Here is a 27,155-nt window from a genome sequence, read left to right as displayed (position 1 = left end):
ACATGTATTTCAATTCATAATTCGGATTTTAAAGATTGGAAAACCTTTTCTCAAGCTTTTCTTCCAGCTTCAGTTTAAATATCGTTTACGTCTTTGCGTTGCGCTATCTCCGAAAAAAATTCTCCATTGGTTAAACTACACTATGGTTATTTTCACGAAAGCGAAAAAAAGGTATACGATCTCAGTACAATTGTGCGGTCAAAACGAAATTCTCTCATACTTAGTAAGAGTCCTGTTACCTTGTATGATCACTTCTTACACACTTCATCTTCAAAATATAACGACCTAAAAGCTCTTTGCGAAAATAATATCACACCAAAACAATTTCACTATGAATATATTAGCTTATTATTTTGTTTACAACAATACTGTTTAATACATTGTGTTCAAATTTGGAATTGTATAAGTTTCCTTTAATTTCAAATGTATTTATGAACTAAAAAATGACAATAAATACGCCTTTAGTGTGCCCCTATGTAATCTGAAATTTAACGTAACCAACAAAATAGTGTTTGGAAAGTGTGGCAACATGACAGCAAAAAAACGTAAGTACAGATAACAGGACTTTCGGTACAGTGTGGTCAAAAACCGAAGTCTTAATTGTAGGCTCAAGAAATATTTTATACACATACCAAATTTCATGATAGTACCTATTTTTTGTCAGAAGATAATTACAAAAAACCTCCTACTGTGAAATTTACTTTTTGTTGGTTACACTTAAATTGCGGGAAGGGCTCGATATAATAAAAATGGTTTTATGCATACAAGCTTTTTATACCTATGCATTACATCTTAACTTTCTCGCTATATAAGGTAACAACTCCAGGGGCCGTTTTCACCATCTTCGGTTAACGCTAACAAGCAATTTATTTGAAAGAAATCGTTCAGTGATTTGTCAAATAAAGTGTCACTTTGAAATAACGTACGTTAAAAGTTTCCGTGCCACAGATAGATCGAAAATTTATTGGGAATTATACTGCGAACATTGGTCTGTTGTGCCCTCATCAGATTGCGTCGCATTTCAGGAGGATTTGTTCCCAGTGCCAAAACGACGAAAAAGTCACCGTAAGAGTATTTGCTTTACGTGTTATTTATCAGTATTAATTAAAAATGTTGGATCTCCTAAAAAGTTGAACTTAGGCAAGATACACACGAGGCGTAGCATCGTAGACGCCTGCAACATTTGGTATGCAGCTAAGATCTCTCTACACCTCAAGATTGCTTATGTTGCGCGTGTCCATTTTCTCCTAGATTATATTTCAAAGAACAATTTTGCAGTTTTAAACTTTGCTCATAATATTCATGTACATGTATCACGGTCGCGCGCAAGGGGGTTTGGAGGTTCAACCCCCTCCGCCCCCCCCCCCCCCCATGGGCTTACAACGACTGAATTTTTTTCATAAAAACTGGTAGATGGAAGAGTGCATTTGTTGAGTGGTAGCCAATAAATATGGTAAAATTTTCCCTTTACTCAACAGTAATACGAAATTTGTTACTTCATCTTCTTTTTTATTCTTTTATATATGTTTTTCGCTTTATATAGAGTATTTTTAAATGAACTTTATGTAATTATTACTTTTATTGTACTATACAAGATTGCATTGTTCTAAAGCGTTGCCAATGAAATATGAAATAAATAAAAAAAATCTTTCATTTTCGGATTGCTTCCCGTTTCTATTAATTCCTGCGTACGATCCGGACATGTCTACTCCTATGCAGTCGCTTGCATACTACTATTTCATTATTTAAAAAATATATTGTTCGGAAAAATGCAACCTTATCACGTGCATTCTCAAACACGGTTGCCACACCATGTTTTCATTTGGGACCACAGTTTATCGAAAAAAGGACCAGACCTCAAAAAAACGACCAAATTTTAGTTTTATTTTATTGGTATACAAACTACTACTAGAGTATCGTATTTGTTGTAAAAGGCAAAAACTGTAGGATGTGTCAGTGGTTTCCTATATAAAATTTTAATAAAGGAGACACTTGGCTTTAGTTCAAACTGCACAAACAAAAATAAAGTATACCTTTAGGCATTACTTTTTCAAATTTCTAGTTTTGCTTGATTGCAATGAAATAAAATGTATAGCGCAGTTAAAGCCCCAACACATAAGCAGTATTTCATATAGATGAGTTTAACACAAGCTTATGCATTATGAGTAGATTGCCCGTATTTTTATGCAGAACGGTAGAATGAGCGACATTGGCGCCAACTGACATTGAAAAGTATCCAATTCCCAAATTTTGTTGCAAGCAAATCATAATAAGAATTTAACATTTGCTTTGGTTGTGTTCGCGCACATTGCAAGTGAAATTATTTTTTCCACTGGTTGGCAAATTTTCTAACATTTTTCGCAATTAAAAACTGCAATATAACAATCGAATACGACACAAAATGTGTTAGCAAGTATTTTTTTTTTGTATAGGGAAAATGTTTATAACTGTGCTTCGCGAAATTTTGTATGTGATGGGCAAGGCGTAATAAACTTTAATTGCCAAGTCTGAAGTTCACATTTACAAACGAAACATCTTGGTTGATTGTGGCGATGCTATTGGAATTCATAGGCATCTATATGAAAAATGTCATTGTGCCGCGGCCTTTAGCTTTTAGTAAGGAACGGTTAAAAAATTTGCGTTGTGGCAAGCTCAATAAATCGTAACTAAAACTAAGCAATTGTGTTAATGCTATTTTTATAGATGCTTACATTTTCCCTAACAGTTTAAACTTCATACCAGAGCCTAGATTCAGTAAGTGTGAGTTTTGAACTCAGACCAAAAATGAAGCGTCTTAAAAGTTTCAACTGTATAATAATTGAATACCGATCGAAATTCTAACCACTAAAACAAGTCTTTTTCTGATAAGTCCGTTGCTTAATCAAAAATTAATGACAATGTGTTTGCCCGAACCTTCAACACTTCCTTTTTAATGCCTCGCCTAAATCATCTTCCAGGTGCTACATTTTATTGATAGAGCAATTTTCTTGTTAAGAATTGCATTAAAGTAAATTGAGAATTACATGTGCTTTGAATTTTTGTTTCAGTGAAAAAGAAACAAAAGTACCAAAACCGTGCGGAAAACGAACCAAAATTGAGAAAAAGGGACCAGCGGACCATATAGGGTTGGAGGGAGCATTTTTGGTCCAAATGGACTGAAGTGGCAACCGTGTTCTCAAATACAAGCTTCCACATCAAATACATATACATATAAGTACTTCGACATTACCAAACATATTGTCGCGTTGTGAGGCAGAGTATTGTTGCATAAAAGCTATTTGACCACCATAATACCAACAAGTAAGGAAAGCTAAGTTCGGGTGTAACCGAACATTACATACTCAGCTGAGAGCTTTGGAGGCAAAATAAGGGAAAATCACCATTTAGCTAAATGAACCTGGGTAACCATGGAAAGTGTTTGTATGGCATGTGTATCAAATGAGGGGTGTTAATGATTATTTAAAACGTAGTGGGCCTTAGTTCTATAGGTGAACGCCTTTTCGAGATATCGCAATAAGGGTGGACCAGGGGTGACTATAGAATGTGTTTGTACGATATGGGTATCAAATTAAAAGTATTAATGGGGGTTTTAAAAGGGAGTAGCCCTTAGTTGTATATGTGAGGGCGTTTTCGAGATATAGACCAAAATTTGGACCAGGGTGACCCAGAACATCTTCTGTCGGGTACCGCTAATTTATTTATATATGTCAACAGTATCCCTGCTAAGATTCCAAGGGCTTTTGATTTCGCCCTGCAGAACTTTTCCATTTTCTTCTACTTAATATGGTAGGTGTCACACCCATTTTACAAAGTTTTTTTTAAAGTTATATTTTGCGTCAAAAAACCAATCAAATTACCATGTTTCATCTCTTTTTTCATATTTGGTACAGAATTATGGCATTTTTTTAATTTTTCGTAATTTTCATTATCATAAAAGTGGGCGTGGTCATAGTCGGATATCGGCCATTATTTATACCAAGATAAAGTGACTTCAGATAAGTACGTGAACTAAGTTTAGTTAAGATATATCGTTTTTGCGCAAGTTATCGTGTTAACGGCCGAGCGGAAGGATAGACCGTCGACTGTGTATAAAAACTGGGCGTGGCTTCAACCGATTTCGCCCATTTTCACAGAAAACAATTATCGTTATAGAATCTATGTCCCTACCAAAGGATTGGTAAATTTTTGTTCGACTTATGGCATTAAAAGTATTATAGACGAATTAAATGAAAAAGGGCGGAGTTACGCCCATTTTGAAATTTTCTTTTATCTTTGTATTTTGTTGCACCATATCATTACTGGAGTCGGACGTTGACATAATTCATTTTTATACTGTAAAGATATTAAATTTTTTGGAAAAATTTGACTTGGGCGGTGCCATACCCATTGTCCAAAATTTTTCTAATTTTCTATTTTGCGTCATAAGGTCAACGCAGCTACCAAGCTTCATCGCTTTATCCGACTTTGGTAATGAATTATCGCACTTTTTCGAAATTTTCTATATCGATAAAGTGGGCGTGGTTGTAGTCCGATTTCGTTCATTTTAAATGGCGATCTGAGATGAGCCCCCAGGAACCTACACACCAAATTTCATCAAGATACCTCAAAATTTACTCAAATTATAGTGTTTACAGACGGACGGACGGACGGACATGGCTCAATCAAATTTCTTTTCGATACTGATGATTTTGATATATGGAAGTCTATATCTATCTCGATTCCCCTATACCTGTACAACCAACCGTTATCCAATCAAAGTTATTATACTCTGTGAGCTCTGCTCAACTGAGTATAATAACGCGCAACATGCCTCCGAGAAAATTTAAGCCGAGCTTTAAATCGTATTTGCGTCGTGCTACTATTATACAAGCTGGCGGCCACCTCCCTGCATGACTTATGCAGAATCCGAGATCCATTTGCAAGTAGATGTTATAGCTATAGATAAGTTATAGCTTATTATTCTAGTCTACGATCATTTTAAACTTGTTTTATATCTCAGTTGCCGTGGTCTTTAACCGATCCCATCCATTTTTACTAGAAATATTTTGTATTATAGGGAAAATTTGTGTACCCAATTTTATTACGATCCGCAATTTTTCGATAAGATATAGCTTATTATTTTCGTCTACAATCCTTTTAAAAATCTTTTATATAAAAGTGGGCGTGGTCCTTAACCGATTTCGTAAATTTTTCTTCAAAGCATTCCTTATAGTAAAGGCAACCTGTCTGGCGAATTTTGTTACGATTAGTTTAACGATTTTTGATTTATGATGAATAATATTTGTAAAATTGGTTTTATCACAAGTGGGTGGTGCCACGCCCATTTTAAAAAATTTCAAAATGTTCCTATTTATTGTTATAAATCTACTTGGGAAGTGAAATACCATTGTTATAAAGCTCTTTTTTTGCAAAGATATAGCTTATTTTATTTATTTTTTTTTTTTTATATAAAAGCGGGCCTGGCCTTAAACCGATTTCGTTAATTTTTCTTCAAAGCATTCCTATTAGTAAAGGGAACCTCTCTGCCGAATTTTGTTACGATAGATTTAACGATTTTAGATTTATGATTAATAATATTTGTAAAAGTGAATTTATCAGAAGGGGTGGTACCGCGCCTATTTTAAAAATTTTATTCAAATTTTTATCAAGAGTCCCAATATCAGTCCACACGTCAAATGCCAACATTCTAGGTGTATTATTTACTAAATAATCAGGATTTTTGTGGTTTCCAAAATGTTATATATATAGAAAGTGGGCGTGGTTATCATCCTATTTCGCTCATTTTCAATACGATATCTCAATACTCACTCAATATCAGTCCACACGTCAAATGTCAACATTCTAGGTGTATTATTTACTAAATAATCAGGATTTTTGTGGTTTCCAAAATGTTATATATATATCATTTTCAATACCGATCTATTCTGGGTCCAGATAAGCTCGCGTGCCAAATTTGGTGAAGATATCTCAATACTTACTCAAGTTATCGACTATTTCAGAACCACCTAAGACAGAACCATTTAGGAACGCTTTAAAAAGGTCTACACTGAACTTTCCGTAGTCTTTGATTATTTTATTTAAATATATATGCGTCGAACTTAAGCGCTATTGGTACAAGCGTGAGTACTAAATGTTGCGCTCTCCTTCAGATTTGTACTCGTTCGGCACCGTTCGTTTTTTCTGCTGGGTATTCATTTTTGTTCTAAAACTTATTGATTTTTATGATTCAACAACACACACTACTACTTTGTTTTCCTTAAAATGCTTTGAAAAGGCAAATTATAAGCTTAAAACATAAATTATTTACCTTTAAGACACACGTATTGTTTAATTTATCTCATTCGTACACTTGTTTGCATGTATTGAAAATGAGCCAAGCAAGCAGAACATAAAAAGTTCCAAAAAGAGAAATAATCAAAATTCATCTGTTTTATCTATAAACTAGCTTATGCCCGTGGGTTTTACCCCACGTTTCTATAAAAATATGCAGGCTACGCGTAACTGGGCATGGGTTAAACATGAGTTGGTAAGATTGACTTCTGCTACAGCTAATGACTGTTGTTGTATGATTCCCCTCGCATAGTTGAGGTTGACAATTGAGTTGCAGAAGCTTTAAAGGTTTGCATTGAGCTCATCAATCCCTTGAATCGCAGCTAATGATCGTCCTTGAGCTTCATTGATAGGCATAGGAAATTTGAGGCATTTAAAATTTAAAAGGCAAATCTATCGATATCAATGGAATCCTTGGTTTTAAACTTTTTGTTTTCGAAATTCCGATAAAATGAATTGCTTCAATGAAATTCGTAAAAGTTTTGTGATGAAAAGCCTTGTCCCACTACATAAGCGTGGAGAATCGAAATAACGAAGAATAAATATTGTGATATTATGGGCCCTTTTTTAAGGATCAATCGATGAGTAGAAATTTCTGATGGCTCAAAAGAGCTAATAAACTCAGTCGGATATGCACAGCTTGTGACTCTTCCACGACTGTGTTAATAGAGTGATAAGTTGTCTTGGTTCTAGTGATATTAACATCCTCATTATAAGGTGCCTAAAATGCATTTTCTTAATCCCATTTATAGTTTGTAAAGATAGATTCAATATTTGGAAGAAACATTAGCTATTAAAGCTTCAGGTGATTTCATAATTTCTCAAAAACTTGCAGGAAAAGAAACCAAATCTGTTAGTACAGAAATAGAAATTTTGCCACAATTAATTTCAAGAAGTTGTTTAGCAAAATCTGTTGCTGAAGTGTTTCCGCCAAATTGCCCTCTCATATTTCTAGTGAGAGTAAATTTTTGTACGTAAAGCCGCCTATAGACGAAAAAGCACGCATTTACTTCAACTGCGGCTTTTCTAGCAAGTAACAGGAAAACAGCACCTTTGGGATGGTGATTACACCTTAAATTCTTAGGGGTTTGGTCTAAAATTTGCAGCGACAGTTTGAGTCATGGTGCACACATTGCACACCCTCACTTTGGTCTGACCGCTTGGTAATGTTGCACATCGGTGTATCAGATGTTTGCAGACAGTGGTCATTTAAAAGCGGAGTTGTACGTCCACCACACAAAGGGTATCCGCGATATCTGAGAAAGCAACTATCATAGTGATTTCTCTTTTTGTTCTTACATCAATTAATATCAAATTAAACAGAAATGTTTTTTTCCGGTTCCTCCAGGCGTATCCAAAAATACCAACCCTGAAGATAACATAAAAGAATACTAAAGGAAAACAGCCAACCCAACTCTGCAATCAAACTTTACGTGTTGAAATAACCTAAGTTTTAAAGGAAGCCATAGTTCTGAAAGTCCCATTTGTCTTGTTTTTTTTCAATTCCATATATTACTGGTGCTGTTAGGACTTAACGTCATATAGCCCTTACCAATTTTCATTATTCCATTTGTATGCGAGGTGACATGACCCTTCTTACTCACCCCTTATTTTCTAAGTGGTGTTAGGGATTGATCCAATTTAACTCTTTACTGGATTTCAATGTTCTTGCACGAATACTTCCAGAGTTATGCTGTATCAAACATTCCATTTGTATGGTAGGTACCACCCCCTTTTTATACCCAGCGTGCTTTCCACACAAATTATATTAACTTTGATTGGATTACGGTTGGTTGTACAGGTATAGCGGAATCGAGATAGATATAGACTTCCATATTACAAAATTATCAGTATCGAAAAAAAAATTGATTGAGCCATGTCCGTCCGTCCGCCGTCCGACCGTTAGCACGATAACTTCAGTAAATATTGAAATAACTTCACCAAATTTGGTACACTAGCTTATCTGGACACAGAATAGATTGGTATTGAAAATGAGCAAAATCTGATGATAACCACGCCCACTTTTTATACATATAAAATTTTGGATAACATAAAAAACCTGATAATTTAGTAAATAATACACCTAGAATGTTGAAATTTGACATGTGGACTTATATTGAGACTCTTGATAAAAATTTGGAAACATTTTTTAAAATGGGCGTGGCACCGTCAACTTGTAATAAAATCAATTTTACAAATATTATTAATCATAAATCAAAAATCATTAAACCTATCGTAACAAAATTCGGCTGCCTTTACTATAAGGAATGCTTTGACTAAAAATTTACGAAATCGGTTAAGGACCACGTCCACTTTTATATAAAAGATTTTTAAAAGGGTCGTGGACGAATAAAATAAGCTATATCTTTGCAAAAAAGATCTTTATATCAAAGGTATTTCATTACCCAAGTGGATTTATAAAAATAAATGGGAAAAACATCAAGTTTAAAAAATGGGCGTGGCACCGCCTCTTTTATGACTAAGCAATTTTCTATGTTTCGGGAGCCATAACTCGAAGAAAAATTATCGGATCGTAATAAAACTGGGTACACAAATTTTCCCTATAGCAGGAAATATTTTTAGAAAAAATGGACGAGATCGTTTAAGGACCACGCCAACTTTTATATAAAAGATTTTCAAAAGGGCCCTAGACGAAAATAATAAGCTATGTCTTAGCGAAAAGGAGAATTTTGCTTAATATTCGGTTACACCCGAACTGAGGCACCTTTACTTGTTTATATTGAAGTTATGTTTAGCCTATGACCATCCTTGGAAGGTTTCTAGTGGGTTGTACAAATTTAGTTGTGATCGGCCGATCAGTTTAGGACGCAACCCGATTTATACCTACATACAAACATTCATACTTTTAACTTTATATTGTAACGAATTTACTGCAATTCCGCTTATTCGTCCCTACCAGAAAATTTTCCTGATCTAAACGCGGCTAACATCTCCAAATGAACCACTCTTCTATTTCGTGGTTTCCCAATTGTTTGTATGCGGTAGATGACATCACTGATCCTCTTCACAACTCTGTACGGGCCTTCCCAACTGCACCAAAATATGGATGGAACACCTTTCCGTCGGTGAGGGTTGTATAGCAGTAACAAATCTCCCTCCCAGAAACCTTCCGAATTATTTTTCTTGTCGTACCTGTGTTTCATCTTACTACTCATTACCCTGGGCCGTTCCCTCACACTCTGTTGTTTGGCCAATGAACTACTTCTTAGAGCATGCGCTTGACGGATTGGCTTAGCATAATCATTATCGTTCCCACGTTTCACAACAGTAGTGCTTGAAACTACTCTCGCATTCTTTCTGGGAAATTTTTTCCTTCGTTTTTGGGCGTCCCTTTGGTTTGTCAATGCCAGAGTTTCTCTCGCAGGTACTTTTGATTTCGCTTTATTTGGCCCATTCGATCCATCAACCTTTACCTTTGACTTTCGTGGTCTTTGTCTCTACCATTACCCGATTACTGCTGAACCGTTTCTCCAAACTAAAGTTAAATGGTATATATCCTGGTTCTTATAGCGTATAATCTTTCGCCGCATATCGATCCTGATGTCATGGTCAACTAAGAAGTCCACTCCCAATATGACTTCATCAACAATCTCCGCCACAATGAATTTGTGTTTAATCATGACCTTTGCAATTAATACACGCACATCCAACACATACCAATTCTCCTTGGACTTGGTTATACTCGCCAGTGACCGTACGCAACCTTGCTCCAGGTAACAGTTTTACTCTCCTGTTGACCAAGTCAGATCGGATTAAGGAATGAGATGCGCCCGTATTTACAGTCAGTACACGTTCCTTGCCATCCACATTCCCTCTGACGATAAGACTGCTCGATTTTCTACCAATTTGCGAACCGCATTCGCTAAATGTGCCAGCCTTACAACATCCGACACAAACTCTTGCAATGTTTCACCGGGCCTCTGGAAGCCGTTCAGTAACTCCATTTGGTATATCTGTCTCCTATGCTCAGTTCCATAACGTCTCTCGACAGCAGCCATCAATGCTTCATAGCTGTTCGCTCTCCTCCGGGAATCGTTTGTAGGATTTCGGCTGCTGGCCCCTTCAACGCTACGAATAGAGCTGCATCTTTATCTTCAGCATTCCAGTTGTTCGCTGTTGCGGTCTTCTCAAACGGTAGCTTAAAGACCTGGAAAGGAACATAACCGTCAAAGGATGGTGTTTTTACTTGCTGAAACAGCTGGGCGATTTAGTTGTAATTGCTCCATACGACCTTTTAGATCACCTACTTCTGCCTGAAATTGAGCCACTTTTGCATCCTGCGCTTCCAGTTTTGATGATACCTGTTCCAAAATTTCTGCCGACATTTCAGATATACGTGCTTCTTGCGCTTCTGAGGTCATTTCTGAAATACGTTCCTCCTGTGATTCCAGTTGGGATGCTATATATGTCTTTTGAGTTTCAATCTTGGATGTTATACGTGTCTCCTGTGATTCCAATTGTAATGACATGCTGGTAGATATTTGTGACGATATTGCAGCCAATATCATGCTCAGGTCTGCGTCCGCCATTGTCTGCGGTGTTTCATTTTTCTCCTCCAATTTTGTTGTCTCATCGCCATCAAGATGAAAGTCATACTCTTCCACATCAATTCCTTCTAATTCCATTGCCGCTCGTATTCGTGCCTGAAGTTCGAGTTTAATGCCGGTTGTATTCAATCCACGGCTCTCCAACTCCTTCTTCAGTTGCGGGATCTTCAATTCACTTAACTTTGTCATGTCCAAGTTGTATTCGAAGTCTTCAACAATTCCTCTTCTGACACCAATTGTAACGAATTTACTGCAATTCCGCTTATTCCAAATCTTCTGCTAACGTTCGAATTGCTAAACTGTTGAATAAATAACTCCAATATTAAGTAATGCAAAAATTGCCTTTATTATAGTACTTCACAATAACACTTATTCTTCGCAACTAATAGCTTGCTTAAACCAAACTGATTGTCGTGCCTCAACTGTTGCTGCTTTAATAGTTTTTGGTTTCCAAGTTGACATTTCTAGGCGGTTCTGTTCTAGAATTTACTAGTTAGTTATCGGCTATAAAATTACTCAGCTATAACTACGTTTAAAGCTTATCTCATTGCATTCTTTCGGGAGGATCTCAGATGTATGCATGTGGTTGTGCGTTGCTTCTCCGCTGCGTCTACGTACATATCTGTAGACATAGTGATCGATTCATTTATGTAGATACATAATGATTGATTTATGGATATGCATACAAGTCACTGCTTAGCATCGGCTTAGAGATGACAGTACCTCTTAGTGTTGCTAATATTCGTAACAATATATATATAGATGGAAGGTGCGGATAGACTGAAATTAACAAAAAAATTTAACGGCGGTAGATTACTAAACATCCAAAAGGATAACAGACAAACAACTCTGTAGTCCATCTTTAGTTGTTATAATAACCTGTTATAATTAAAACACGCGTTATGTAGTGGATTGTATTTATTTACGCAAACAGGTACCGACAAGGCGAAGGAGAATGAACGACTGAAAACTTGAGTACAGTGACAGTGCATTGAAGCTGCAGTCTACAGTGTGTATATAGCGCATAGAAACCGTTGTAAGTATATAAGAGAAATCTCTCATCGGCTTTAATGCAAGTTACCACAACTATCCCCCCCTCTTAGTTTTTAGTCGTTTAATCTTTACAAAATTTATGACTTAGTTCTATTAGGGTTGCTTCTTAAATTATAGCTATGTGTTCTAGTGTCATCGTTAGTTACAGAATTTTCCTTTTGCCTATTCTCATTATTCTCTACAATTTCAGGCTCTGCGGCAATTTCTTTTTCATTTGAGAATTTTAATCTTTCTGTGTTCTTTAATGTAGTTGGAACGTATCCCTCCTCTTCAAACTCTTCATTAGTTCTATCAACAATTTTTAACATTTGATTGGCATGCCGCTTCCACGTTTTATTTTTTTCTTCTAACTGAACATAGGCGGCCACCGTGGTGTGATGGTAGCGTGCTCCGCCTATCACACCGTATGCCCTGGGTTCAACTCCCGGGCAAAGCAACATCAAAATTTTAGAAATAAGGTTTTTCAATTATAAGAAAATTTTTCTAAGCGGGGTCGCCCCTCGGCAGTGTTTGGCAAGCGCTCCGGGTGTATTTCTGCCATGAAAAGCTCTCAGTGAAAACTCATCTGCCTTGCAGATGCCGTTCGGAGTCGGCATAAAAACATGTAGGTCCCGTCCGGCCAATTTGTAGGGAAAATCAAGAGGAGCACGACGCAAATTGGAAGAGAAGCTCGGCCTTAGATCTCTTCGGAGGTTATCGCGCCTTACATTTTTTTATTTTAACTGAACATAGTACGTTTGTTTACCAATTTTTTTTACTACTTTCGCTCTCACCCAACAAACGCGCCCAGCGACTGAGTAGTCCTTTGTTAACACTACTTCGTTTAGCTCAAAATCATAATTCTTTTTCCCCTTGTAATAGTGCTGCTGATCTTTCTGTTGTTTCTTTACCTTTTTATCTATTTGTCTTAACTCTATTTTACAAGTCTTCTTCTTGGGATTAATTAGGTCAAATCTATTTCGTAGCTGCCTACCAAACATCAATTCAGCAGGTGACGAACCCGTTGTGATGTGCTTTGTATTGCGGTAGTCAAAAAGATATCGTGCTAATGCTTCATTGAATCGTACGCAACTTTTTCCAAACAAAATTCTCCTTAGCGCATTTTTTATACTTTTCACCATATTTTCCGCCTGTCCATTGGTAGCCGGATAGCCTACAGGGGTTGTGACATGCTTAATACCATTATTGGTTAAAAAATCTTGAAATTCTCTGGACACAAACGCTGTGCCGTTATCCGAGACAACCGTTCGTGGAAGACCGAAGCGAGCAAAAATATCTCGCAATTTTGTTATTGTGTTGCTACTAGTTGTGTTTGTGCCCATATCTACACACTCGACCCACTTGCTGTGACTATCCACCACTACCAAACACCAACGACTCATCATTGGCCCAAAAAAGTCTATATGGATTCTATCCCAGGGTTGTTCTGGCCAGTCCCAGGGAATCAACTTTTGCTTCGGGGGTTTGAACGTGTCATTAGGCAACTGGTGCAAGATTTAATTTCTTTTTCAATGTCGACAGTTTGGCAAGGCCACCAACAACACTCTCTGGCTATTGACTTGGTTTTACTTATACCCATGTGAGAACTATGCAAATACTTTACTATTTTACTTTGTAGCGAATGAGGAACTATAATTCTATAACCCCAATACAAACACTCATTTTCCTCTGAGAGCTCGAACCTACGAAGGAAATATGGATTTAACTCTACCTCACTGCATTTATTTGGCCATTGCGAATTGATGTATTCTTTAACTCTTTTTAAGATTGGATCCGACATAGTCTCTTTCTGGATGATGTTAAAGTCTAATACCGGAATACCTCGTTCAGAGACATAATTCATGTAAACACCGTTTTGCATTTCTTGCAACATAAAATTTTCGCAAACAGTTTCACTAGGGTACCTTGAAAAGAAATCAGCAACGTTTTCCTCAGATTTAACACAACTAATATTAAAATCGTATGCTGACAATGTCAGCGCTATCCTTTGCAACCTATTGGCCGCAGTCTGCGGAATACCTTTTTTGGCCCCAAAATATAGTGTAAGGGTTTATTATCCGTCACCAGATCGAATGATCTACCGTACAAATAATGGTGAAATTTTTTCACCCCAAACAAAATTGCTGCCGCTTCCTTGTCCAACTGCGAATACTTCTGTTCCGCGTTTGACAACTTCCTAGACGCATATTCGAGCGGCCGTTCAATTCCACTAGGATGGATTTGCGACAAAACTGCTCCTAATCCAATCGGACTTGCATCTACGGTTAGCCTTGTCTTCAATTTCGGACTAAAATGACCTAAGCACCTGTCGGACTTTAAGGCTTCCTTAAGCACACTAATCGATTTTGAGCATTCTGTTGTCCAAATAAACTTTTTGTTATTTTTAAGCAGCTCGTACAATGGGCTAGCTACAGCTGACATATTAGGGATAAATTTCCTATAAAAGTTTACTACTCCCAAAAACGCTTGGATTTCTTTGACGTTGGACGGATTGCCCATACCGTCAATAGCCTTAACCTTTTCAGGGTTCGTGTGTAAACCATTTTGGTCGATAATATGGCCCAAATAACACAATGAAGAATTTAAAAATGAACATTTGCCTTTTGCCAGCTTGAAACCCGACTCCTGCAAAATAGTTAACACCTTTTCTAGCCGTTGTAGATGGAGAGTCCTACTAGGGGCGGTAATCAATATATCATCTAAAAATACCACTACACCTTCTAGCCCTGATAAAAGGGTTTCCATAATTCTTTGGAACAACGCTGGTGCTGATGCAAGTCCATATATTAATCGCTTATATTGGTATAACCCCTTGGTAGTGGAAATTTTTGTCAACGGTCTCGCAGATGGCTTCAGCTCTATTTGTTGGTAAGCCATGGACAAGTCAAGCTTTGTGAATTATTTTCCCCCATGCAGCTTTGAAAACAAATCCTCGATTCGGGGTAGAGGGTATTTTTCAACCTTAAGGTAGGGGTTGAGGGTGACCTTAAAATCGCCACAAATCCTTACATCGCCTGACTTTTTCAACACTGGCACAATAGGCGTGCCCCATTCACAATACTCTACAGGTTCTAACACATCAAGCTTAACCAGCTTTGCGATTTCCCTGTCCACTTTTTCCCTTATTGCTATAGGGACGGGGCGAGGTTTACAAAACTTAGGAGTTGCACTTTTTTCTAGTGCAAGCTCTACCTGTTGTTTTTTGAAACACCCTAATGTGCCATCGAACAAAGAGTGAAACTTTTTGAATACATAATCGGCAATATTGTTCTGTTTGGATAAAAAGTTAACGTTTTGAATACTTATGCCGAACTGATTCACAAAATTTCTTCCCAACAAGGGCGGGCCACCATTCTCAATAACAACAACTGGTAGCCATTTACACGAGCCATTAAATTTCACCAGCATATCACATTCTCCCTTAGGAACAATCCGCGTACCATTATACGATTTAAAAATTATATTTGTCTTTTTAAGTTCTGCGGCATTAAAATATTTACGAAAAGTTGCGAAAGAAATCACGCTATATTCTGACCCAGTGTCCAATTGCATGTTTAAGCGAATATTATTTAAAAGCACATCAAAACAAATTGGCCCCTGCTTATTGCATGATATATTAAAGAGAGGTAACTCTTCTTCCGACTCTGTCAAAAAATTTATTCTGCCTGCTTTGCACATTTTCTTAATATGCCCTCTTCGCTGACATTTATGACACTTGTAACTTTTAAACTTACACACACTAGCGCTATGGCCCACGCTCCCACACACACTGCACTGATGGTCATTGTTCTTCCGCCTCCGCTGCTGTTGACTTCGAGCGCCACTGCGTTTTACGTTGTCGCTGTCTTCTTTTTGCTGCTTTTTCGAGTCTTCACTTCTCCGCCTGACCTTCATTTGACTTTGGTTATAATGTAGCTGTTCACTGCTGTCTTCAACTTCCCTTTTGACCTCATACTGCTGCCGAATATAATGTGATGCGTTAGCGATGCTTATTGCCTTTTTCAATGTGAGGGTGCTTTCATTTTCTAGGAATATTTTGTCTTTTGCTGGGCCAGCCTCCAAACCCATAATGAATTTATCGCGAATCGCCATATCATCCAAAAGGATAACAGCCAAACAACTCTGTAGTCCATCTTTAGTTGTTATAATAACCTAAGTTTGTACGGCAGCCATAGTTCTGAAAAATACCATTTTAAGAAGGTGCCACGCCCCCTTTTCCCAATTCCACATTTTACTGGAGGTGTTAGGACTTAACCTCATATAGCTCCTTACAAATTTTCATTATCCTACCATTACTACATCCAGAGATATGTAGAATGAAAAATTCCCTTCTCCCCCACCCCACATTTTCTTGGCGGTGTTAGGGATTGATCTCGTATAACTCCTTACTGAATTTCAATATTCTAGGTTCAAGGTATTCATCCTTCAGAATTATGCAGTACCAAATATTCATTTTGCATGGGAGGTGCCACTTCCCTTTTATATATCGATATTATTTTTAGCCTATGACCATCTTTGGAAGGTTTCTAGTGGGTTGTGCAACTTTGGTTGTGATCGGTCGATCCGTTTAGGACGCAACTGGATCTATACTTAAATACATACATACATACATAATTTGAATTTTATATATATAGATAGATAGATAGATACTACCATTTTGATCAATTTTTTCAGACAACAATATGTGCAATATACGAAACCATATGGTGAAGTTTGAAGCTTCAATCTGATAAATTGAGGAAGATATCACAAAAAAACAGGTTTTTCGGAAAAATCGGTTGTATGGAGGATATATGCTATAGGGTAGAGTGGGAGGCTTCGACAGGTTAAGAGAAAATTATTTTTTTAGAGAAACTAGAATGAGAAATAGATAACTCCTTTCATAATTACTGATGTCATGTATGTTTATGACACTTCGGATTTGTGGTTAATATTCCACTTGCTTTTTTTTAAAGTTATAATCAAATAACCAAAAACAAAAAATATGACGAAACCTCCCTTTTTCAGGGAGGCTTGGTCAGTCATCTGGGTGGCTTCCACATTGGGTGGGAGGTTTCGACATTTATCAAATATAGCAATTTAACCAGCAAAATAAAAAAAGGATGTTGGAAAAAACTCTAAATACGATTTTTAATTCATATTTGATGTTATTTATTTCAATACAGTAACAAATTTTTCGAACAAAAACATAAAAAATGTAAGCATAAAATAAAGTATACTGTACTTTTAATAAACATCTAAATTTGAAAAATCGAAGTTAAAAATAAACTTGCTTTGCGCGCGTGAAGTTCCTGGTGGATGTTCAGGTGTGGGCAATATACGTATGATATCCTGCTTTGAAACCAAGTGTCTGTCTTCTACAATCGGTTCATAGAAATATTGGGGTTTACTTTGACGTCTGAGGAATTTCGCGACGCACGTCGAATTTTCAACTTCTACGACTACACCAGTGTAAAAGAAATTTGTTTTGTCAGAGAACATAAAAACAAAAACAAAAACAAAAACGAATCGTCTAGCCAAGTCATACGTCAATCCAAGATGAATATTTGAACATTTCTTGAAGTAAGCCGTTAATTATTTTTCCTGGGCAGCTGTAAGTACTTGATTGGAAGAAAACTTCGACTGAAAACCTTTAACAGTTCCCAGATTTGCTTGCTCTTTTGAACTTCAAGAGATTAGTGTCGTCCGCTTCAAGTTATATTTCCGAGCAGCACATGATGGTGTTTCTTTTTTTTTTTTTTGTTTTATCTCCAGGCTTTTTTCATTTTGTCTTCGTTGATGATCTTTTCAGGGAACTTTATTTTGTAGATATTTGGCACCTTGATGGCTGTAAAATATTACTTGCTAAGTAAAAAAGCTAGAAGGAATAACGGCGGTCAGATTTGAAAAATTCGAAGCCTCCCTCATGTCGAAGCCTCCCCCTTCTACCCTAGTTGTCCGATTCGGCCGGTTCCGACAAATGTCTGACGGTCACCTCAAGATATCTCAAAAATTGAGGGAATAGTTTCCATAAAATAAACAAACGGACAGGCGGACATGGCTAAATCAACTCAGCTCTTCATCCTAATCATTGCGGTCTACCACCCACTAAGTCTGTGTCGTCGATGTGAAATAAAAATCTGTTGTCGATTGCGATTTACGAATTTAACTCCACGTATTAATTTATTTGCAGGTGTTTTGTGGGTTTATTTCTACATATTAAAAGGAAACTATTACAAATATGCTTAACATTTAACAAGCTAAAGAGCAGTACTTACCGCAGTGTGGTTCGCTCCAATTCTTCATCGACGACTAAACGCTCATCAAATTCATAGCGACTTTGTATGCAAGAGTTATAGCGATTAACATTGCGGTTTACAAATAAATATAATTGAACAGTTATGAAATCAAATTTATGTACCTATGCGAAAAATCGAGACATTTTGACATATGTATGTATTCATGTTTAGGGGACAATTTCCATTTTTCAATAAAACCAGTAGACTGTAACATATGTACGTACATATATGTGACGATAGAACAATACATAAGGATAACAAAATATTTAAGACAGTTCATACAGTAAAAGGGCGGTGCAGTCTATTTGCTTTCCTTTAAGGACTTTGTAGGCGAAATAAAGTAGACGACGATTTGAATCTTGCTTATAAACAAATATTTGTTCAATATAAATACTTTCTATTTATTATTGGTATGCGCTTTTTGTAATGAAATGATTTTATTCAAGCCTTTTGACGCGTTCAAAAATTGGTCGTCCCTTGCGCTTGCTACAAATTGAATGACAAGAATATACGCGAAGAAAAATTATATAATGCAAGGTTCGAAAAAGTATGTCTAAATAGATACATACAAAGTCATTTAAACGTATCCCTGCAAAAATCGTTGGATCATGTGTTCCACTAGAGTACTTACCATTATACTCCACTGTAATGCAGCAATGGACCAACTCATGTTTCTACACGAACATATTTTAAGCCGATGTTTGCTCGTTCTTAACGATTGGAATCACTAAACGATGTTTATTGGACTGTGGATACTCCATGGATTACTCTGATGTATTGCGGAGCTGGAGTATATGGTCCAGTCCTAGGACATCGCAATGTTAATTGGACCATATTTTTTGTATGAAGTGTGGTTAATTTTGGAGCACTCGGTTGGTCCATAGCGAGTACTCCATACATACATGCATGGAGTTACTCGCGATTTTTGCAGGGATATAGAATTTGAAACTGATCAACTTACAACTCTGATTATGTAGAAATATTATGTATAACAAACACATATATGCAACTGAGCACATTGAGAGCTTTCGAAATTAAAAGTAACATAAATTGAGAGAATTCGAAATTGGGTGAATCTTTACTGATATTCACAAATATTTAAAGCAGCTAGCTTTGCTGCATAGTGTACAAGTACCAGAAACGATGTAATATAGAGACATTGCATAGACGAAAAATCGTGTGAGGCAAGCTTCACAAAATTCTAGTAGGTCACATTCACCACTTACCACAGCAGAATTTGTTAAACTACCACTGTCTGTATTTGTTATTTAATAATTATTTGTACACTTTTTATTCAGCTAATGTGTTCAGAATTTTAACTTTTACTCACTAAAACTCCAATCAGTGTATTTCTGTGCTTAAATTATGTTAAAAATTGTGTTAAAGTTTTTGGTGTGGTGAAAGTGAGCTACTAGAATTTTGTTACGCTCCGCTGCTTTCCACCGAAGTTCGCACATGCAATATCTTTATATTCAAAATATTTTGCAAGTACAAGTGTGTTGACTTCTTTCTGACAGGCACTCGCTTAAGTGAGCATAACGGGAAAATCTAGGTTGCCATTGTTGTTTCGGTTGACAACGGTCATTTAGGGTTCTGTGCAGAGACGCAAAAGATTGAAACAGGGTTTATGTAGTCACAAAAGTGTTGCTTCTGTTCCACAGCATTTTAATTTCATATCATGGCGAAAAGTATTCAGTTCAGAGTTATTGATTTTCATTAAATGTTTAATTTATTACGGAGGGTTAAACCTTTAAGTGTAAAAGGCAGAGAAAACGTAGAGTTTTTCAAATTATTGTGAAAAACTTTTTAATTTGAATTTCTGTACGCAAGATCACTAAATTTGTGTAACACAAGAATCTGGAGGTCAATTCCTTAACTTTGAAAAACTGAAAAATGTACACTTATTGAAAACTCATTTGCACACACAATTTACAATTTAATTGTTTTTATGCACAAAATTTTGAAACTAAAAACAAAATTTTCATTTGTTAGAAAAAATAAATAAAAAACGGCCTAATGTCAAAAAACCCTATCGAAATACAAACTGGCTTGTTTGTTTTTAATGAACTACGTTGTATTTTCTTGTATTTCGTTAGTTTTTTCAAATATAGTTCACACACTTACACCAATACTGAAACCTTATTGGCTCCCTCGACAAAAAATATTACAGAAAATACAAGAAAAATACATAGAAAATAAAGTAGTGTCATATAAGAGTTTGATTTGTTTACACTTGCAGCACCATTTTGTGTAAACAGCCTTAAAAGTGAAATTTGTCCATGTTACACGTGTGGCGCTTTATATTTTAACTCTAATTTAAATAAATTTTGCTTTCCGTATGTTTCCGCATTGTTGCAGACTACAAATCTTCTAGTATTCTTATTTCCGCGGAAATATATGAAACTATTTCATCTGTAAATACTACAAAGTTTTATTAAAATATCAAATGCAACTCAGCTTGAAGTACTCTTACGTACCAAATATGCAACTCTAGACCTGAGATTTGCATCAGGTGAGCGAGGCTGTTTGTAGTTTTGACATTTATCGCTTAGTTGACACACTTGTATAGGTACACTATGAATCGAATGACAAGAATATTTGCGAAGAAAAGTTATACAGACCAATTCTAAATATTCTCGCGGAATTTTGTTCTCGCGGATTTTTTTATTCCCGCGGAAAAATTCCTCCAATTCTGTTCTCCTAGGGAGAACAATAATTGGGGAACAGGAATTTCGAATTTTCGAAGTCAGCTGTTTTGTCAATTGAAATTTCGTTGCACATTTCTTATTTTGTTTAAAAGATTGAAAAGTTTAATTATTGTTGCAAATTTGTTGGAAATTGAGGAATAAAATATAAACAATGCACAGTATTAATTGCATTTCATGTGGTATTCACTGAAATTAGTAATGAATTGGTTCCACAGCAACATCAACAGCGGAACATAAGAAGAAGACGGCCGCATAACACAAATCTGCCGGAGTTGCCTGCTTTCGTTCAGCAAAGCAATTTTCTGGCGGCCAAGTTGAGTTGAATTCCTACTTCTTCATATTTCAAAATCTATTTAAGCCTTATTAAAAAATCCTTGCACAATTTCTGGATAGCTGCATCAAATATGTATACCAAGAGCTCTACCGTTGCTTATGATATTCTTTTCGACTTAAAATAAATATTGTGGTTGTTGTTGTTGTTGTTGTATTAACAGTGAGAATATTGGGGTAGAATGTAAATACATATTTTAGCACAAGTTTGTACAAATAAGTGTTCTTTCTTAAAAGAACCAATTTCCTTTAACTATTTTGATGCATTCCCTTTAATTTAACTAGTGAAAAAACTCCTATGAAATGGTAGAGAAATCTCCCTCTCCCTCACATTCATAATACCTACTTTTCTCCGCTTTTTCGAACATTGTTCAGAATAGGAGGAAAGGGAGAAGTGAAAAAACTCACAAGGAATTTTTATTTAGAATACGAGGAATGGGAGAAGGGAAAAAACTCGCACGGAATTTTCGTTTAGAATTGGGCTGATATAATACAATGTTCGAAAAAGTATGTCTAAATAGATACATACAAAGTCATTTAAAAGTATATAGAATTTGAAACTGATCAACTTACAACTCTTATTATGCAGAAATATTATGTATTACAAACACATATATGCAAGTGAGCGCATTGAGAGCTTTCGAAATTAAAAGTAAGATAAATTGAGAGAATTCGAAATTAGATACATACAAGAATTTCAAAACATAAAATTTTACTCATATGGTAGCGGGGTTGTGTTTTGCTGATTGATGAGCTGTGATTTGACGAGTTGTGAATTGACGGATTTTACGGTAAGGGTATTCTTGAAGCGCAGCGACAAACTTACAATTTTCAGATTCGTGAAAAAGTTAATATACCATTTCATTTTCATGAAAGTTATAAAAATGTATAAAATCAAAAGCAAAATAAAATAAAATGCAATAAAATAATATACTTATCCCACCAAGTCTCTTTTAACAATATAATATAATTTTTTAATTAAATAAATTTTTTTCAGTCCCCCTTTATCAATTTTAATTTTTTTGACATCAGCATGCTTGGTGGCCGGAGTTGAAAGACCAGGTGTGTGTCCATATATGACCGGTTTGTCAAACGTGGAATCAGAATGGGTGAGTATTAAGTTCTATATACATAAATAACTTAAGTGTCAGCTCTACAAAGCTAGGCCAATTTTATAGTACTATGCATAGACTTTAACATTAAAAGCTTATGTTTTAATTAGTTAAATTACCAAGGTCGCTGGTTTATGCAATTAAGAAGTTTCGAAGACGGTTTCCGCTGCCAGAGAACCGATTACAATATTGGAACTAACAGTGAACATACAGTACAAACCTTCGAAATAAGAAATAGAGAGTAAGTATTTTTACATACAGTCCTGGTGATTAGGGTTCCGAAAATATTGCTTAGGGATCTGACGAATACTCAAAACCTCTTCGTGTTGAAGCTGCTTTGAGGACGATGAGATTAAATCATGTTGTCCCCATATGCTTTAAGGGTTCAGAACTTTTTTCTGCGTTAGGTTATAGTATTTTGTTCTCAGTTTAGTCATATCTCCGCAGGATATATCTATGGTCTAATTTAGTGGTATTTGAAAACACGTCATCGCTACAAATGAGTTCTGCGCGTGGAATTCAATCAGTCGATGCTTCATTTGACTGATGGGTGGCAATTTTAACACAAAGGAATTTAAATCGTTTTCCATCTGGTCCTTCCAGCGGAGAGAGCCGCCCAATCTGAAATTTCGTTTAGTTTTGAGCCGCTGTCCTTCCCGATTATAGCAAAGCTGAAGTTGTTGCTCAACATCATTTTGCACAACCATATAAATTTTGCGGGGAAACCAAATGCAGACCAGACCAGTGTTGCCATATCTTTTAGAGAAATTGACAAAAATAAAAAGCTAAAAAAGGCCAAATAAAAATTTATAAGCGTAATACCATATTTAGAGCTTTATTAGATATTTAGGCATTTGAAAAGAGTTAACGTTAAGTCTAGCATGTTTTATCATATAAAATTAAATCTCGAAAGGCAGAAGATTTCAGTTAAATCTTCAATCATTTGTTCAATTATTACTATATTTCTGGTATGGCAACCTGAAAATCATGTTATGTAATTTTTTGATAGAAAAATATTTAAGGTAGGAGCAGTTTTCAAAGTCATGGATGACAGCTGTTTTTTTAAGATTTTCAAGTTTAGATTTTTATTGCCAAACGTGAGTAAAATAAAATATGTATCAAAGTATGATATTCAGATATGTTTTTGCTTTGTTAAACATGTGAAAATGTATGTATTTCATTCGAAAACTTGAATTGTTGCTGAAAAACTTCGAAAAAGTTGAATCTGTATATGTGGCCCACATTATAGTTATCTCAATATGAATAAAACGTTAAATAAAATTATAGTGGAGACAGTGCAGGTTAAAATATGAGATTTAATAATCTTCTCAGTTAAAGCTCTAGGTGGATATATGCCATAAACCAGGAAAAAAAGCTAAATATTGCTTGAAAAAAGCTAAAATGGCAATACTAGACATAACGTTTTCAAGCAGTCGAAGGCGGTTTTAAAATTGAAGAAGAGGTAATGTGTGTCAATTCTTTTTTCGCGACTTTTTTCCAAGATTTGGCGTATGTAAACTGGCCAAAGTACACTTCGGTACCAAACGTCAGACATACATTATAGTCCGATCATACATATTTCGCCCATCCGATGGTATGTCGCACAAAGCCTTAAACATGCGCCTTTTATCAACTCCTCATCGCCGTGTTTCAAAATATACGAAGGAAAGCCATCAGCGCCCGCGGTCTTGTTGTTTTTAAACGGTTTTATTTAGGTTGACTTGACAGTATGCAGGGCTGCACGGCCGTTGTGAATGAATTTTGTTATTAAAATTTAAGTAACTTCCCGATAAGCTACAAACTTGGAATATAGTTCAGAACCCGATGACAATGCAACAATATGAAAAAAAACTCCGATAGATGGCGCATGGATCGAAATATTTAAAAAAAATCGTATTTGCGGTCCAATTTGGCTCATATTTAAAACACATATTACATACATGAATAGAAAGCGACGTATGAAAACAAAATCGCCGCAAGGAGCGAGACATTCAAAAAAATCGTATTTGTGGTCCAATTTGGCTCATATTTGGAACACATATTACATACATGAACAGAAAGCGACCTATGATGTCCGATTTGGCTCATATTTGGAACAAATATTACATACAGTCCGGTAGAAGTGACATCAAAATATTTTGAAGTTGGAGGAGGGACAAGCCTACGTGTCGCAGAGTCGAGTAAAGTCTTTGGAAGGATTATGTATTGAGGACTTAGATTGTAACAAATTGTCAGGAAAGATTCCTTGTAATAATGAGTCACTAAATGAACTAAAAAGAATGAGAAATAATAGGCAATTAAATAAAGACTAAAAACTTGAAAATAAAATAATAAAAAAAGAAAATTTAAGTTAAACGGTTTTATTGAAAACAATACTTACATGAAGTAATAATAATGCTAAAAGCTAGAAAATAATTAGGTAGGTTCTAGGTGCTATTCATCCCACTCCTAATCAATCTAGGGCGTTGATCAGACAATTAAATAAAAGCATTGGACGCGTCAAATTTCTATTGATAATCATATATAAGACCAATTGACCTTTAAACAGGTTATGCTACGCCTCACATTTTTAGAAATTTTACGCGCCCAACGCTTTTATTTAATTGTCTGATCAACGCCCTAGATTAATGAGGAGTGTGATGACTTGTATCTAGGACCTATCTAATTATTTTCTAGCTTTTCGTATTATTATTACTTCATGTAAGTATTGTTTTCAATAAACCCGTTTAACTAAATTTTTTTTTTAATTATTTTATTTAATCTTGTTATTGATATCCTTTTTCGACATAGTAGGGTAGAGGAACATAAATTCCATAAATTCATCAATTGCGGGCACAAAGTCATCATCTTAATTGGGCGATAGGTACATCGCTGTCTCCATTTGGGAGGTCAGAGAAGTGTTCCCTACAAAATCTAAGTATTCTCTGAACATCGGTTAAAAGGTCATCGATTCCATTCTGACAGTATTTTTCCCCGGACTAAGAACCTTTCGTCTGTTGTCGAATTTTTTTGCCAAAATTTGCAGGCGTCATTCCTGATGACTAACAGCACATGCCTCAGACTCATGCCTTTCTGTCTATGCTTTTTTTCTCCTGCAAAGGCGTCTCGCTTTCTCTCTCAGCTCGCAGTAGCCTTCATATACTCTTTTTGTTGTTTACTTTGAAAATATACACAGCAGTTTAACATATTTTTTCACATTTATTAGCGACGTTATACACGTAACCACTGGAACAGTTACATTCGGTCAGGATGGACAAGTTCAAATACAATATTCTGGAAGAGATCGTATGTTATTATAACCATATATTTCTAAGAAATTTAAACTATAACTTTTATTTATACTTTGCAGCTTTTATTTTCAAAGTTCTAAGTGTTGATTACAGCAAGTATCTTATCACCTATTTCTGCCAAAATTTACCATCGCGTCGATACAACGGTTAGTAATTTTTGTTTTGAGTAAGCATTTCAATTTGTGTCTATGTGCGAACGCCGCCAGACCATTTCACTTCATATTCACTATCTGTGTGTTTTAAAGTTTACGCAAGAAATTGTGTAAACTTTGAAATTCTGATTCTGTAAAGCAAAACTGTGAACAAGAAAACTCACCGATAAAAACTCGACAGCCAGTCTACAATATTGTAACGTTCAAAACTCCTACGCACTGTTGCAGAATAACTTCGTTTCCTTTCAAGGCGTTTGATAAACATTTTCTCACTGATATATGACTTTTACATTCAGCGCTTATTCAGCCAAACAAAGAATCGCATGGTAATTTAAAGTGTAAATTTTGTGTGCAAATGAGTTTTAAATAAGTGTACATTTCTCAGTTTTTCACAGTTAGGGAATTCACCCCCAGGTCCCTATTATGGATGTTCGTCACCGAATGCGAAATGTCTGCAAGATCATTTGACTGATATAACTATAAATACAAGCGGTTTTCTTATTGGTGGAAAATCAGTACCAGTGAAAAACTTTTCGAATCTTAAGTTTTTTGGACAATGTCTTATTTTACTAAAAGTTATTTCTGCCGACTTATTCTCATTCTCTATGCCATAAAGGCAGTAAAGAAGATATAGGAGCACACACTTGTACGACTCTCTCACATAGAGGACATGTATTTTAAAATGTATCCCAATGTCTAGTTGATCTGGCCGATCCGTGAGGACGTCAAATAGGATGAATGAGTCCATAGTGACGAGCAATGTATGGAATAAAAAATTTTGTTTACTTATTTTTGTTTAAATTTTATTTAAGAAATCTATCATAATTTTTATACTCAGTTGAGCAGAGCTCACAGAGTATATTAAGTTTGATTGGATAACGGTTGGTTGTACATATATAAAGGAATCGAGATAGATATAGACTTCCATATATCAAAATAATCAGGATCGAAAAAAAATTTGATTGAGCCATGTCCGTCCGTCCGTCCGTCCGTCCGTCCGTCCGTCCGTCCGTCCGTCCGTCCGTTAACACGATAACTTGAGTAAATTTTGAGCTATCTTGATGAAATTTGGTATGTAGATTCCTGGGCACTCATCTCAGATCGCTATTTAAAATGAACGATATCGGACTATAACCACGCCCACTTTTTCGATATCGAAAATTTCGAAAAACCGAAAAAATGCGATAATTCATTGCCAAAGGCAACTAAAGCGATGAAACTTGGCAGATGGGTTGACGTTATGACGCAGAATAGAAAATTAGTAAGATTTTGGACAACGGGCGTGGCACCGCCCACTTTTACAAGAAGGTAATTTAAAAGTTTTGCAAGCTGTA

At 35.9% G+C, this 27,155-nt stretch overlaps 1 protein-coding gene across 1 annotated transcript in view; it reads left to right on the top strand.

Moving 5' to 3' along the window:
• LOC137242796 (bilin-binding protein-like) overlaps nt 1-26,570 on the top strand; it is a 60,383-nt gene extending 33,813 nt beyond the window's left edge. Inside the window, exons 2-5 of the mRNA XM_067770048.1 lie at nt 22,265-22,376; nt 22,490-22,620; nt 25,585-25,664; nt 25,729-26,570. Of these exons, the coding sequence (XP_067626149.1) occupies nt 22,265-22,376; nt 22,490-22,620; nt 25,585-25,664; nt 25,729-25,820 (415 nt within the window). The 3' untranslated portion in view covers nt 25,821-26,570. The remainder of the gene's footprint in view (nt 1-22,264; nt 22,377-22,489; nt 22,621-25,584; nt 25,665-25,728) is intronic.
• The last annotated feature ends 585 nt before the right edge of the window (nt 26,571-27,155 follow it).

This window comes from Eurosta solidaginis, chromosome 2 (assembly GCF_040869045.1).
Source record: "Eurosta solidaginis isolate ZX-2024a chromosome 2, ASM4086904v1, whole genome shotgun sequence".
Lineage (NCBI taxonomy): Eukaryota > Metazoa > Arthropoda > Insecta > Diptera > Tephritidae > Eurosta > Eurosta solidaginis.
The sequence above is the reverse complement of the archived record's forward strand: the minus strand, read 5'-3'. Positions and strand labels throughout refer to the sequence as shown.